The sequence below is a fragment of the Ciona intestinalis genome, chromosome 4, assembly GCF_000224145.3.
Source record: "Ciona intestinalis chromosome 4, KH, whole genome shotgun sequence".
NCBI lineage: Eukaryota > Metazoa > Chordata > Ascidiacea > Phlebobranchia > Cionidae > Ciona > Ciona intestinalis.
This window is the reverse complement of record NC_020169.2, coordinates 1,525,265-1,541,877: the sequence shown is the minus strand read 5'-3', so window position 1 is coordinate 1,541,877 and position 16,613 is coordinate 1,525,265. Positions and strand designations below refer to the sequence as shown.

At 35.1% G+C, this 16,613-nt stretch overlaps 2 protein-coding genes across 3 annotated transcripts; one reads left to right on the top strand and one right to left on the bottom strand.

The window, feature by feature from the left end:
* Nucleotides 1-1,477: 1,477 nt before the first annotated feature.
* Nucleotides 1,478-10,674, bottom strand: LOC100186321 (mitochondrial inner membrane protease subunit 1-like). Of its 2 annotated transcripts, XM_026834278.1 has the most exons (7): nt 10,388-10,674; nt 7,424-7,579; nt 5,178-7,280; nt 4,348-4,537; nt 3,414-3,530; nt 2,728-2,848; nt 1,478-2,418 (listed from the first exon to the last, which is right to left on the bottom strand). In XM_026834278.1, exons 4-7 carry the CDS (start codon nt 4,527-4,529, stop codon nt 2,362-2,364), a joined length of 477 nt encoding a protein of 158 aa, XP_026690079.1. In that variant the 5' UTR covers nt 4,530-4,537; nt 5,178-7,280; nt 7,424-7,579; nt 10,388-10,674; the 3' UTR covers nt 1,478-2,361. The 2 variants fall into 2 exon arrangements, with proteins under 2 accessions (XP_026690079.1, XP_002127754.1); XM_002127718.5 differs by lacking the exons at nt 1,478-2,418; nt 2,728-2,848; nt 3,414-3,530; nt 4,348-4,537 and having other exon boundaries at nt 5,285-7,280.
* A 1,071-nt stretch (nt 10,675-11,745) lies between these two features.
* On the top strand, nt 11,746-15,104 carry zf(c3h)-17 (zinc finger protein ZF(C3H)-17). The gene is given in 3 exon segments (NM_001129856.1): nt 11,746-12,078; nt 12,141-12,542; nt 12,772-15,104. Coding segments are annotated over 3 exon segments (2,169 nt in total). The 5' UTR covers nt 11,746-11,806; the 3' UTR covers nt 14,267-15,104.
* Nucleotides 15,105-16,613: the final 1,509 nt, after the last annotated feature.

The window sequence follows — 16,613 nt, the reverse complement described above, 5'->3', positions numbered from 1 at the left end:
TATAAAATCTTTGAAAAGTATACCACAATTACGAAATAATTGATATAGTTGGGTGGGGGAAGATGGGACACCTTTTCGTTTAGTTTCCTCTTTCCATTTGGTAGAAAACAAAGAACATTTAATGAATTATAAAACCGTATCCTCACGACTTCCACAGACCGTTGTTAATTGTTTAAAACGCGATCAGGCTATTTAGATAATATGTATTAAAGGTGTCCCATCTTCCCCCACCCTACTATATGGTCTATATGGGCCGACGACAAATGCAGAAGGGCAAGCCTAATAAGGATTCGGTTGAACATCTCATATTTATTTCATTATCGATCTCAACCGTTGCTCTAATGTGAGCAGACCTTACATGATCTTGCCGTATCCCACAATGCGAGTCAATGGCTTAAAAGATGTAGTGTCTCTTGAGCCCCTTGGTAATAAATGAGCTAGTGCTTTCTGTGCGGCAAATTGTGAATGTGCCAATACAACGTACACTATAGACAGCTTCTTCTTATTTATGGTGGGAACATCGTATATGCTACTGGTTTTCGTGTTGTACTGTTAGGTAATGTGTGTATTGTTTCTTTCTGTGTTAAACGTTGTGGCTTTAGTGTGTATGCTACTGTGGAGTCCTTCTGCAATGTTTTTAGTTTTCCTTCGTTGTTAATGACTAAACCACCTTAAAGCACAATTGGTCGATCGTCGTGTCCCGAGTGCGCCATGTTCTCTTACATCCGATTGAGTATTATATAAGATCGGCAGTTCTCGTTGTGTGTACGGTCGAGTAACGTTGGTGTATTTGAAAATTGTGGTCAAAACGTAAGTGTATTCGAGTATAATCCGTACCGTTCTAACCGTTTTATTATAGTAGTTTTATATGCCATTAAACTGTTAAGAAATCCTACAACAGTCTGGTCAGTCGCGGTATGCCGTTAGAGCAGCGTCCCGGACCACACACTTTACGTAACAGTAGCATAGTATACTGTTAGCACCTCAATCCCATATTTTACGATCATGTTTTAAAGCCATGCGAATATCTTTGATTGTTCGTTGTTTACTACTAAATGGAATGCAAGAACAGTATGTACCATCTTACCCCACCCTTCTTTGAAACAGAGAAAAAATAGTTTCATAATAGTTGTAATACCTTTTACACCAAATAATAATTTTGCTATCACATAACTATACAAATGCGACAGGAAATAACTATTTAATCTGCATCGTATTAGAGGGTACACATTGCAGTCATCGCGTGTAAAATAAATCATAAATCTACACTTGTTTATATAAGCGCCCAACCTTTCTCAATTTTTCGTTACTTGTCCCGGCAACGTGACATAGTGGTTAAGCGCTACCGCAACCAAATAGTTTACCGAGTAAATGATGCTATAATTATTGTGGATGTCATGTGTTCTTGGGTAATCCACTTTACGTCAGTAATAGATTTTTCAAATTTCAACCATACTCCATCAAAAATACGCATCCAAAAAGCCACACACATTGTATTGTAACTCAAAAGCAAGCACGTTATGCCTATAGCCTATAAAAGAATACTCTCTTGTTACAATTAACTACCGTTACCCAACCAACAATAAGGAAGGAAATAAGGAAAGGTCATTCATTCAATCAGGGAACAATGAAAACTTCCATTGTAGAACCAAGTTTATTGTGTGCCTGTCACCTATGAGTCGATAGCCGAGAATACCAGCACTGCTATATAGTTGTGTGGCAACTTTGAGTTGTATATAAGACTTCGCCATCATGAAGGTTTATACACACTTTCATGATGCATATACATGGTTCTTAGAATGTTTGGTGAATATGCCATTGGTCGGGGAACTATATACGCTGCTATGTATTACCTAGAATTTCAACAAAATATTCGAGGTGAAAATATTCGACTGAAAGTTAAGAAGAATCGAATTGCTCATCGAAAATCTGTAATATTAAATTGTAAGCAGAACGAAATGATCGAAACACCTTAAGCTTAACTTTTCATATTATCTTCAACACGAAACGATTTTGCGTCACAATGTACGTACGACTATACAGTACTAGTGAGGTTAGACAAGACCCTTTTCTTTTTCTGTACCCATTTGGCAGTAAATACAGAATATTTACAGAATTAAATATTCGTATAAAGCCCCGCGAAAATACGACTGGAAAATTTTTGAGTGCCAACACTACCTATCTTACCCCACAGTACTATATATCCATTACTGATTACTCCAAGTGAAAGCAATACTCAAACAGTTTTCTTTCTGCTGAACTTCACCGCCACTTGATTTCTTCCGCAAATAATACCAGTTGTATAGATGACGTTTTTAACCACGTCGCTTGATAAACCAGACGGACTGGATGAAACCAGATTTAACTGGAATCAACCGGAATATTTGAGGTTGCCAACCACTCGACTTTCGGTGAAATCTAACAAATAAACAAATTTAAAATTGGCAGAAAGTAACAACAAGACTGGAAAACAGCGTTACTGTATTTTATAACATAACATCTATAACCGAAAATGTCGATTTATTTTTAGGTAAAAATTTTTATTCCTATTTCGTGGTCGGAAAATGTCCACTGTTTTACTAAATATAGGAAGTAAAACAACATCCTAATTAAAGATACAGTCCGAGTTACTCACGATTATATTACACGAAGTTTATAAAACAATAAGCTGATGTACAAAAGAAGCCTTCGATCGTGCATTGATTCGATGCATTTAAACCAATGTACCTTTGCAAGTAAACGACAGTGCACGAGGCCCAGAGGAATGGCGCCAAACTGCCGTGAGTCCGTTGAATTATCCTTATTGTCTCCTTCAAGCCATACGTGCCCGCGCGGAACGACTCGTTTTCTGCGGAATGATTCCAGGCTATTAGAACTCGTAATATTGATTCAACACTGCCATTTAAAGTACTTTTAATTACGGTCGCGTAAGGTTGCAAGGTTATATTATATTGTTTGCCATTTTTCTTGCCGGTCAATTAGTAACATAGACGCGATACAGAATAAATGTAAACTGAAGTATTGTTTTTTTTGTCGAACACATCGGTTGTATAATCACTGCATGCAATTCTTAATTGATGCGTCATACGTGCGCTGACTGACAGCGTGCATGTGGTTTTCGCCGACCACCTCATGGGATGTGCAAAGTCATTTTGAATGATTTTGAACTATTCACGTACAAAATCATGCATATCGGTGTATGAATAGCCTGTACAGCTACAAAAATAGAATTTTGTAAAAAAATGATCACAAAATTATTTAAATTAATTCAATAGTGTGCACAATATGATATGAGATCAAAATTTGAAAATAAAAATATATATTTTGAGCCAAAATTACGTTTAAACTATTGGTAAAGCAGTATAAACATTTAGCGATAAAATATAATAGATTTTATATCATTATCTACTTACTCTCTCCAAAGTGCATAACTTCCATCTGAGGTTATACGGTCACCTTCCAAAGCCAATATACGTTTGCAGATTTGGATGGATGGATTGTCAGGAGATGTAGCTATGACGATGTCGCCCCTGTCAAGATACTTCGCGTCAGGTTGTGTAAATAAATTTTGGGCATTCCTAAATGACTTGATCAATGTATATTATGTAACTACACAGGAAAATGACAAGGTCACGTTCAAATATCAGATTCGTGGAGTTTAAATATTCATGTAAGTTGTCATTGAACAAGGGTGGCCTTTAAGTGCCATGGTGCTGTGTCAGTTGGTTTAAGCATTTGCCTTTAGACTAGAGGTTACAGACGGTATCATTATAAGCATATTATTATGTCATACACTCAGTGTGACCTTAAGCGAAATGCAAAACACTTAATGGCAATTGCTCCAACTCAGAAGTCCCATCTGAGTTGCCCAAATATCAGCTATGCAGGAATGGACTCAAAATAATCACCCACCAAGTTACACAGGTGGTAAATCGTTAGCGAGCACAAGGTGTATGAAACAGAAATACTCACAAAACTAACATGTTATTTCAACTATTTTTGCTCTGCCTCCCACACTAGTGTGCCATAGTATATAATTTTGGGAAGACCTGTACTGAACTACCTTTAAACATATTTTAGTGTCCGGCGAAAGGAAAAAAGGTTAGCGGGCCTGCCTGTAACCCAGAGGTAATGGGTTTCAGCATCTTCTTGGTCGCTGCTACTATTGTGGGCGTATATACATAAAAAATATGAAAAAATAATCAGCCACAACAAAGTAACATACACGGTAAATTGGGAACTTGTAAGCTGACACGAAGTGTATGAACACCCATGTTATAACGACTGTCGTTTTTCGACGACACAATATAAAGTAAGTTACATTCATACATACATTCAGGTATTTACCTTTGAAACTTTTTATACGGTGTAAGTTTTTCCACCAACCCAATGTCATTCTCTTGTATGGTAGGTTCCATAGAAGGACCACTGAACACTGAGATTTGTATGGATGAATCTAGGACAGTGTAACCAATAAATGCTGCTCCTAATGTGTGAAACATACGCTGCCATATCTTGCTTGTGTTCATACTATAACCTGTTTTAAACACAGTGTTTTTTTTACTGAAAAAATATTAAATATTAATAAGACGATGATTTTTAAACAGCGTGTTTTAAAAAATAAAAACACTGATGTATTAGGGTTACAGTAATACCTAACATATGTTGGTTTGTAGTTTTATGAGATAAACCATGTCTGTAGGATTAAGGGCTTATACTTGAAAAGAGGGTAGCAAATTGAAAAATAATATTCATATCGATGAAGTAATAAACATTAATGTACTACATATAAGAGTTATTTCTCCTAAAAGTGCTTTTAAAATAGAACAAAATTCCATTTTGTCAAGAGCCATCACCAGAAGGAAACAGAAATAGCATTTTCTAATAAAGTAAGCAGTCTGTCATCATATGAATATATTATACTCACGTGAAAGGCCTAAGGCAAGTGTTGCTGTGTTTATAATTGTGAAAATCCTCTTCAATTTTCCTTTGTCATAAAAGTGGAATTTTCTTTGAGGTAACAGTAATCAGAGATTTCTAAAAAGGGGAATTTTAATTATTCATGTGAAAAGAAGAAGTGAAACCGTTCTGCTGAAAGCATTAAAATTTCAACAAAATCTAGATAAAAACTAACCAGTAACATAAACTTTGAATGAATTATTTAGTGTAAAGTTTACCTTTAAATGAGAATGGTTACCATCAATAGAAGGATTCAACATTCAGCACTATCCTCAGCATAGGTTCAGGATCATTAAATTGATTAAAACTAAGCCAGCACACTCCCCTAAAAATAAATAAAGATACATCATCTTATATCACACATTACAAAAGATGTAACAGCATCAGGTAATTATATCAAAAACATACAACTTTTGTGCACACAAACTACAAGAAAATTCATGTATATGCTCCAATTCACAAGGGCATTGTTATAGTAGGTTAACCTACATCGTAATTTATTAATCTCGTAATATATTAGGTCTTAAATTGAAATAGTAAGTTGAACGACACAGACTAGTTGAAACTTAAACACTAACATTCTCTTTTGTTCTTGTCACAGAAGTTCTATCCAATCAATGTATTTAACAGTGTGCAAGCATTTGTTGGGAACAGATACATTTTTACAGTGCAGAAGCTTTAGTTATAAACAGACAAAAATAAAGTACAAAAGTGTATGAACGCAAGTTACTCCAATTAATTAGGACCTGCCAGTTTTGAGTTTAACACACAGAACAAGTATTTAAAAGAAACATAGTATTGTTTTGCGTTATGTAAATAAAAAAAACACAAAAATTACCAAAACGGTGTCAATTCAACATTCAATTTCATCACTATTAATAAAAGCATTTAGAAATGATCTAATTAATAAGAAATAATCATATTTGGTACCGTTGCTATCTCGATTTATGTGATTACGCTTACTAATGCATTGTAATGCCTATAGCAGTAGCAGATTAAAAATTGCATAATTTCATTTTATTACTGTTGATTAAAGGCTATAAGTAAAATGACTTATAACTGTGCAAGTCCAAAATATTTTATAATATTTTAATTGTATAAACCGAAGTACAGTGGACAAGGGAATGTTATGTCTTAACAATAAAAAAAAATTTTCAAACTATTTATAAATATGCATCCGGTATCTCATGGAACACAAAAAATGGAAACAATAGTAATCTGGGAGCATGTTATGAAACTGTAGCGTGGAAACAATGTTAATATTGGTCTGGAATTGAAACAAAGCAATATAATTTTTAAAAACAAGAATTTAATGTGCAAAAGAGAACCAATAATTAATTAGATATAATACAGCGTGGTTATCTTTGGTATTACATTATAAACTAAGTAGATATAAGAAGCAGCCTTATTAAATATAGCATCACTAAAACTATGGGGTATTTAAATAAAGTAGCTTACAAAACTAGTTGTTCTAACTTATTTAAGGAACTATACAGTTATTTGTAGAAAGGAGAATCCCTCTTACGATTTAGTACTTGCCGATTTGTTTACATAATAAGTAAATAAGGCACAGTTATATAAGAAGAACTTTAGCACCAGCCATTCCACTACTTGGAAATGCTTGTTATAGTCCCTTAGAGTCTAAGCTAACATTATGATGGGGCTGCGACATATAACCAAGTTTATGAATTATTTTATATTGGTCAGGAATCTCCATGAGCATGTGCAGAGCAAGCATTGTTTCTGGATTCTTTGATTTATCGTAAGTGTTCGAGATTATTTTTCCATATTCAACGAACTGAAAATTGTCGAAATTTCGCTCAGGTAACCAGTCGTCAAACTGGTGCATGGTATCCCATGGTCCATCACCCACTCCAACAACTATGATACTTAATGGGTAGTATGAGGCCTCTACAATGGCCCTCGCTGTAGGCCCTTCATCCACAAATTGTCCATCTGCTATAATAACCAGTATATTATACTGATTTGTTTGCTCCACTATTTCAATTGCTTTGTGCACGATCGGAGCGTAACTGGTGGGACCACCAAGTGTAATTTTTGAAGCACACTCACGATAGCAATGCAAAACATCATCAAAGCTTCCGCAAGGCATACCGTCCGCTCGTAAACAAAAAGTTGAAATATCTTTTGTTACCGAATCACCAAACCCAAACGCATGAATCCCATGAAGCTTTTTGCTTCTTTTTTCCTCTTCTGATAGCTCCTTTAAATTTAGATGTTTTGGAACGTTTGCGTCAACCATGTCTTTCAAGGTATGCTGAAGAATGGTAATCACATGTTGGTAAGGATTCTGATTTGCTCTGTAAAAAATGCAGAAGAATATGAAAATTCCTCAAAACTTTAATACAAAAACCAAAAAAATTATTTTAAAAAATGAATATTAAATGTTAGGTATCATTAAATTAAAAGTACAAAGCAACCAGTTTTAAGTGTGAGCATTTACTTGAATTTTTGTGTGATATTATGAAGCGACTGTCCCCTGTTGCTAACTCTGCCTTGCCACTCGTTGCTGGCAGTAAAATCAATGCCAAGAATAAGCTGACACTTCTTGATGCCCGCATCGACCATTGCACCAGAAACATCCTCAAAAGTTTGGAACCTAGTGTGAATATATTAATAGTACTGTGGGGTAAAATGGGACACCTTAAGTGCAAAATTTCTAAATATCTTGATCGGGTTTTAAATAATAAACAACAGTCTAGAGGTCGACCGATATATCGGTTCACCGATATTATCGGCCGATATTTACGTTCCACCGATAATCGGTATCGGTAAAAAAGCGCCGATATTTCACCGATATATTAATAGTTCGTGCGAAGCGACGTGCGTCCTACTTGACCTTTACGTGTGTTCGTAGTTTAACGTCCACGTGCCTCGTACTTTAGCCTTCACGTGCGTGCTAGTTTAACGTCCACGTGCGTCATAGTTTGACCTTTACGTGCGTCGTATTTATGCGTGGTAGTTTGACCTTTACGTGCGTCGGAAGTTTGACCTTTACGTGCGTCGTAGTTTGACCTTTACGTGCGTCGTAGTTTGACCTTTACGTGCGTCGTAGTTTGACCTTTACGTGCGTCGTAGTTTGACCTTTACGTGCGTCGTAGTTTGACCTTTACGTGCGTTGGAGTTTGACCTTTACGTGCGTCGTAGTTTTGACCTTTACGTGCGTCGTAGTTTGACCTTTACGTGCGTCGTAGTTTAACGTCCACGTGTGTCATAGTTTAACGTCCACGTGCGTTGTAGTTTAGCGTTCATGTGCGTCCTAGTTTCGTACAAAAGCAACACCTTCCTAAGAACATGCATGTTTCCTAAAAACATGTAGACCAACCAATTTTTCTCTATAACTTGCAATATCTTGAATACAGGCATTACTTTTGATTAAAACTGATCATTTCATATGTTTCGCTATAGTGACAAATATCGGTAAAATATCGGTATCGGTATCGGTAAAAGCTAAAAATATCGGTATCGGTATCGGTGGAAAAAAGTGATATCGGTCGGTCTCTACAACAGTCTATGGTAGTCGTGAGGATACAGTTTTATAATTCTTTGAATGTCCTATGTTGTTTCTACCAAGTTGGATAAGAAAAAAGAATGAAAAGGCGTCCCATCTTCCCCCACCCTACTAGCCTATACATTTAAAGTAATATTAAAGTCAGGGTCACCGTTGAACTTATTTCCAAGGTTTTTATACTCATATATGCTTGCAGAGATGTAATGTGACATAACAATACCACAGTAATATTTTATGGTCTATTAATGATAATAGGCTACAACAATGCCATAGTGATGTTTACACATTAATGAATATAGCCTAACCAATACAAACAATGTTTACTGAGTAATCTGTTACTAACTATGCCTACTCATTTTTATCATTTAAACAAAGATTATTCATAACCCAAAAAATACAAACAATGTATATATAAATACATAATAAATTACATCAAATCTGTTTTGACTTGAAGTTGATGTTAATACAGTCTATTTAACTGACAGGATAAACTTAGTAATACTGGATGTGATATACTTTAATGGAGTTTATCATAACAATGCATCAGCAATGAATAATCAGAATGTTTCATGTGTGGCCCCATAAATGTTGATATTTTTAATAATGATTAGAGTGTAATCATTACATCATTGAAGATCTTGCAGTTGCTTTTACAGCCTACATATAAATATAGTCAATAGTTTAAACTATATTTGTCTGACAATACATAAGTTTGCATTTCAAATTTAGCGCACATGAATTATGCATGTGGCTATTAAAACAGGTTCCACTATACTACTATAAAAACAAAGCTTTTGAACAAGTAGAGGGCTATAACTTTTACAATTTATGGCTTTTGTAGGAAAAACTAGGCATAACAGTAAAAATTCTGCAGTATTTTATATTTCAAATGTAAAAATGAAATGTTTGTTTGACCATTTTTGTTTCATAGGGTTGGCTGTTATCCAGTGTCCCATAAACCAAACCGTGTAGGATATATAAAGTTACAATGGCTTAATAAAAGAAGGTTGATAAAATAAAATATTTGTTTTACCAATCTTAAGTTATTTATAAATTATAATAAAACTGTTTTTGTGCGCACACACATATGGACTATATATATTATATATACATATAAGAAAATATGTGGTCCTATAAAGACTCTGTATTTACTCATGGGTATACCTTAAAGTTATTCTAATGCCATTAAATAATTACTTTTAAAAAAGTGTTATTTTAAACAATTCCAAAAACCTAAATATGTAAGTAATAAGTATTATTAATAATATTAATATTCTCTCTCTCTCTCTCTCTCCATATATATTATATATACTATTGATGTTTACAGCATAGGCGCCTATCTTTTGGAAAACCAGGGTGATTTTTAGACCATATGATATAGTAGGGTGGGGCAAGATGGGGCACCTTTAGCACATAATATCCAGATATCCTGACTGTGTTTTAAACAATTAACAATGGTCTATGAGAGTCATGAGGACATAGTTTCATATTTCTTTGATTGTTTTTTGTTTACAACTGAATGGGACGAGAAAATAGAGTTAACAAGTGTCCCATCTTCCCCCATCCTACTGTATATCATGTTATTAGCTGTTGAATAGATGCACTATCACCAATTACTCGTTACTATTTGTACCCAAACTATACACACAGCATATTATAGCCTATTCCAGACCATACATTGGCACACTGCATACCATGTTAGGTACCTATGGTTAACAATGACAGCACAATATTTGACATTTAAAAATGTTACCTGGAAAAAGTATGATGCAAACTTATGAAATACACCATTATTTAACGATCTTAAAGTACAAAAATTAATAGACTATTGATAATTTGACATAACATAAAAGTATTTATTATTTTCGTTCCAAAAAAATACCAATGGGTATATACCTGTCAGAAAATGCACGAAACAAAAATGGATCTGGTTTTCCATTTTCATAGTTGTTATTAATAGGGTTCACAATTGAGTAGAAATATCTTCGTACAGCGAAATAAATTCTGTCTTTAGTATTGGCGGATGGACTGCAGTTAAAAGATTGAGTCCTTGAACGTGTATTCTGCTTCTTAGAGTCGGAGTCGTACGTTACGTACAAAAAATAGAACATAATAACTCCGATTGCAAACAAGAACACAGACATTACAGATAGGAGCCCTAACTAAAGCCAACCAGGTCAGATAACTTTAAATAAAATGCAAAAAATATATTCTTATTAAATCGGTACAAACAAGCAGAGTATGTTAAGAACGCATCTGTACACTAAACTACATCGACGTAAAACGAGCACTGACTGCAGTGACCATACGTAACACAGCCAGCGTGACTCAAGCGATCGAGATGCGCTCATCTAGTATGTTTTGTTTACAAAACCCAAATACGTAATACGTTTCTCCTAGAGCACGTAGCGACATCGAGTGATCATTAGAACCCATGTATTGACCTACATAAATCAAACGCTGCAGAATTTTAACACCCGAAACTAATTTAAAAATACGTTTATAACATTTACTGAATTACACAGCACCACAGTGCTTTCGTATACAATAATTCGTTAACATTTGCACCAGATTTTCGTTGCAACGTTGACGATGGCAAAATAATCCCTGCACGCTTGAGTGGTCACGGACAGGATGTGCTTAAGAAATATTTGTCATGTTTACAACTTGAATAATTCGTTTAGAATTTAAGCTAACTTCTTAGAACTTATGTTTATATATATTTTACTATCTTGTATAAGTTATGATTAATGTTTAGCAATCTTTATGTATATTTTACGACTACAAAATGTATTGGAAAGTTAAAGTATACAAAATCGTGTGTACAAATGTTTGTTTTGAAAATTGGTCAGTTTGTATAGGTAGTTATGTTAACTTAAGTTATGTTACAATCTATCTTATTACCTATATCTAAAATACTGTAAATACAATACGTGGGGTGTATATTAACAGAAGTATACTTATACAAACATGTCTTATTACAAAGCAAGTGTACACTATTATGTTTTATGCTAAGTTCTTAGTTAGTAAGTTAAACATATATTCATGTTTCTAAATAAAATATGTTTCATTTCTTAGGAACTTTCTTTCTGTTTAAATTGTTTGTTATCTTTTCAATGTTTGTTTGTCACACTATTACCTAATCAAAGCGTTTTTCTGGCTACAGTAGAGGAATAATTTAGCGGGTATAGAAACTGTATTTTGTACAATCATTTGTTCATATCTTTACGAACTGATAATGCACTTTATTCTTAGCTGAAATTAAAAAAAAATTAATGAAAAAAATGTTAGAAAGCTTTTGAACCCTGGGTGAAAATGGCTTCAACACCGCCTCAAACTGAAAAACCATTTCATTATACTTATTTGAAAGAATTTCGGGTTAACCAATGCCCGTTATTCCTTCAACACAAGTGCACACAGCACCGACCATTTACGTGTTTTAATTGGCATTTTTCTAATCAAAGACGAAGAAGGCCAATAAAAAGGAGAGATGGGTTGTTCAATTATAGTGCTGATGTTTACTGCAGTAAATATGATGAAACAACAGGAATATGTCCAAATGGAGATGACTGCTTGTATATACACAGGTATAAAAATGCAATACAAGTCATAACATAACTGTAGTAAAATATTTTGTTTCTTCCAACAGAAATACTGGAGACACTGAAAGGCGTTACCACTTGCGTTATTATAAAACTGGTACCTGCATTCATGAAACTGACTCTAGAGGAAATTGTGTGAAAAATGGGCCGCATTGTGCATTTGCCCATGGTGCTCAAGACCTCAGGCCACCTGTGTATGATGTTCGTGAACAGAGCATGGAACAAAATCAGATGCACTCTTTGTCAGAACAGATGAATCATGATTCTGTGAACCTTGCTGAGAAAATTGTGAATGAAGATCCAAAATGGCAGGATGCTAACTTTGTTTTGGCTAACTACAAGACAGAGCTGTGCAAAAGACCACCAAGGTTGTGTAGACAAGGTTATGCTTGCCCACAGTATCATAATGCAAAAGATAGAAGAAGAAACCCAAAGAAATATAAATACAGGTTTGTTAGAATGATGTAATCAAGGTACATTGTATTTAGTTCTTAGTACATAAAAGGTTTTTGTAATATCCAAACTTTCATTACTAATAAACAGAACGAGTGTTTAACTATTTGTACAAGATGTAATATATATATATATTATACAAATCCCATGTTTTGTTCTCATCTAAATCACAAATTTTGTCTTTAGAAAAATATAGGCTTCTTATCTAAATAAGTTTATTTACAGATCAAGTCCTTGCCCTAATGTAAAACAAGGTGATGATTGGAAAGATCCTTCGTGTTGTGAAAAAGGGGATAGCTGTCTTTTCTGCCACACGCGCACAGAGCAACAGTTCCACCCTGAGATATACAAGAGTACTAAATGTCATGATATGACACAGACTGGCTACTGTCCACGGGGACCCTTTTGTGCATTTGCTCATGTGGAACAAGAGATTCGAATTATAGAAGGCTCTCCTACAATGGTTAGTGATATTGTGCAGAATGAAGTTAAAGAAATACAACTTGCGTATGGAAATGAACTTACACTAAGCGATAAAAACCAAAATACTCCCAATCTTGGCTGGCCATTTAATCCTGAGGTGGGTGATGGTAATATCACACTTTCAAATCAATTGATTAACAATGAGCATCTTATGAGTAAGAGTTTTCCTTCTTGTCCATCTCCCATTTCTAAACCACGGACTGCTTCTCTAAGCAGTAACAAGGATGCAATGAATTATCCATATTCGAAAGCACCAGGGTCTGAGCGTAGTGCTGGTGACAATATGAATAATACTGGTTTTGGGGCATCTGGGCCCACTGTATCATGGCCAGGCATAGGAAGTGGTAACCAACGTTCAGCTTTAGTTGGAAGCTATTCCAGCACGAATTCATCTCCTCCACACAATTTCCCACGACCATTTAATGTGCTTAACACCGAAGCAGCCCCATTTTACCCACCAGATGAGACTGTGGATTCTGTTGTTGGAAATGCATTGGAAGATCTGGATATTTTTGGGAATAAAGTTCAAGAACCAGGAGGAAACAATGGCAGCAATTTGAAAATGTGGACAAGACAAGTTGCGTCATCAAACAGTGTCCAATCGTCATTGCTTCAAATGTCAGACCCTGTGAATATTCCACAGGATACTATGATGAGAAGTAACTTTCCAAATGGAATGCGAGGTTCTTTATCATCAGTTTCACCGCTTCCTAAACTAGTTCCAGGCATGGAGTTTCCAAGTTCAGATCCACTGTTAGCTCCACAGATGTCTGGGCGCTTCCCAATGGGTGCTAATTCTCGTTATCAAATGCAAGGCAATCAGTCTATGCCTAGTATGAGCTCATCTCTGGGCAGTGGTATGGTGCCTGCAGTTGAATTTGAGCGCATGCAAGAGAAGTGTAAGCAGTGGGAACGGTCATGGAACCAAGCAAAAGCGGCATGTGATGCTTGGAAACGAGAAGCAACTGACGCCAATGAGAGAGCAAAGTCAGCAGAAGAACATGGAAAACAAGCTCAGGAAAGAGTCAGTGCACTTGAAAACCATTTAAAATCTTTTCTGGAGCAAAAAAATGAAAATTCACAGGCGCCGTGTAAATTTCTGCACCAGCACTATGAACGAAATGATTTAAAACCGTTTAACGTTGCTAATTTAAAACAACTACAGGTGAAATATAAAGAAGATCTTGAACTTATACAAAAGCATATTTGGGAATTACTGTGCCCCCCACAAACATAAATCCACAAAAAGACTTAAAAGAACATCTATTTCAAAATTGTTGTTTTCAGCATACATTTTGTTGCGTTCAGCGGGTGTAAAACTGATGTATTTACCAAATTCTGTAAATAATGTGCTAAAAGAAAAACCAGTAAATATCCCAAACGTTTTGTACGACATCTTCGAAATTTTATCTGTAAAGTATATCTGTTTTAAAATATTACCAATTTTTTAATTTTGGATCTTAAAACTCATTTCAACTTTTACAAAATGAAATCAAATTTACTGCGTGTCTGTAAATGTTGTTAGATATTAATGTTTCTTATGGGAATTACACATTTTGGAAGTTGTGCATTGTATTACAGTCCTGTTGTCTGAATTGTCACTATTTCATACAAACAAACCAGATAATTTACCGTCCTGTAACAATTTACCCTTTTTTCTTGGTAACCTAATCTAAATACTTTATTTTTTAAATGAACTTTCGTCTGTTTACTAAAGCCTGGTGTTTTATTTCCCAATGTTAAAGTTTTTGCCGTTTTTCTCGTGCGGAACATAAGAGTTTGATATTTTTATACTGAGACCTTGTTTTACCGTTTTATTGCTTTCAGTAAGTGTTTTGTAGGCTAACATCGAACAGGCAATTCGTTACTTAACGATTTTATCCAATTCAAAGTGATTTGCCTCTCTTATCGCGCGTATTTTAAGTTTCATTGTAGCTTCTTATGTTTACGTGTTCCAATTTTGAACTGGTTGGCTGTCAAGCAGCCGATCCTAATGTGTGTAGTTGGTCGCGAAACAAACGTAATTCCTTTGTGTGCCTAATTCAGTCTAATTAAGTAACTTGTGTGGGACGTATACAATATACATATAACTCCTATTGGCTGTTGTTTTGCTTGCTTCCGTGCGGGGAACAGTTTGTTTTTTACAGCTAGGTTCAAAGTAGCATTTGTTTTGCATTACTTATTTTTTAGTATATGGTTCCTTATAAGTTGTCTGAATTAAACACGAATTACTGTCTCAAAAAAAGTTTCTAGTTTCAACTTATCTTGTACCGTATAGCGGCCTAAAAATGTATAGTAGAGTGGGGGAAGATAGGACATTTAAGCACATATTGCCCAATATTTTCAAAATCAAAATGCATGACGGTTTTGGGGAATACCACGAATTACTACTACCATTCCTTTATTCGTTGACAACAATTCAAAAAATATATTAAAACATACAAGAAGTTATTTTTAGCGATCCGCACAACAGTGTAATTTTACAAATTAAAAAAAAAACAGGGTAAGACGGGACAGTTTAAAATCATTGGTAATTTTGATGTAACTTACCTTATCCTCGCGTGGCCGAAAAACGACGGTCGTAACACTGGTGATAATACACCTCTTGCCAGCTTACGGGTTACCATGTAGGTTACTTCGTGAATGAATATTTTTAACCTTTTTTTTCATTCTTTTTATACATGGCTGATAATTTGGACAACCCATTAGTGACCACTGGTATAGAGCATTTGCTGTTAAGTGTCTTGCCCAAGGACACATACGCCCACAATGGTGGCGGCGACGAACCTTGAACCCATTACCTACTGGTTAAAGGCATGCGCTAACCACTTTGCCAGGGCACCCGGCATTACCACGAAGTAATACTACTACCCTTTGAAAATCACGTTTAAACATTATTTTTCTTGCCCTATTGCTATAATATGTTACCCAAATTATATTTAGTAGGGTGGGTAAAGATGGGACACTTTTAGCACATGCTATATCCAAGTATCCTGATCGTTTTTTAAACAATTAGTAACGTTCTATAGGAGTGGAGAGGATGCAGTTTTATAATTCTTCGATTGCTTTTTGTTGGCCGCCAAACACGACGAGAAAATAGAATGATAAGGTGTCGCATCTTTCCCCACCCTTTTACTGTATATATATTGCTTTGCTTAGAGAGTATACGGGTTCGAGGCTCGTCCCTGCTACCATCGTGGTCCTTTGTGTAATTGGCAATAAAGTTAACCGCAATTGCTTCAATCGACCCAATGGTTCTCTGTAAAATATACGAATTAAACACGAGTTACTGTCTCGAAAAAAATTCCCACTTTTAACAACTTAATCTCGTACGGTATATATAGCGGCGTAAAATGTATAAAATATGTTTTTAAAATTTTATGTAAAATCGATTTTAGTTGCAGATCAAGTTTTTCAAGTTAATGTCGCCAAAGGCAAATACTTTTATTGTTGTTTAGCAGATACTTGGCAAAGTTGGATTTGTACAAACGCATTAGAGGCGCTACCGCTAGTTGTTGTTGATATAATTTACAGGCAACTGTATTCAGTGGGGACAGAGTCTATATAAGTAAGAAATGAAAATA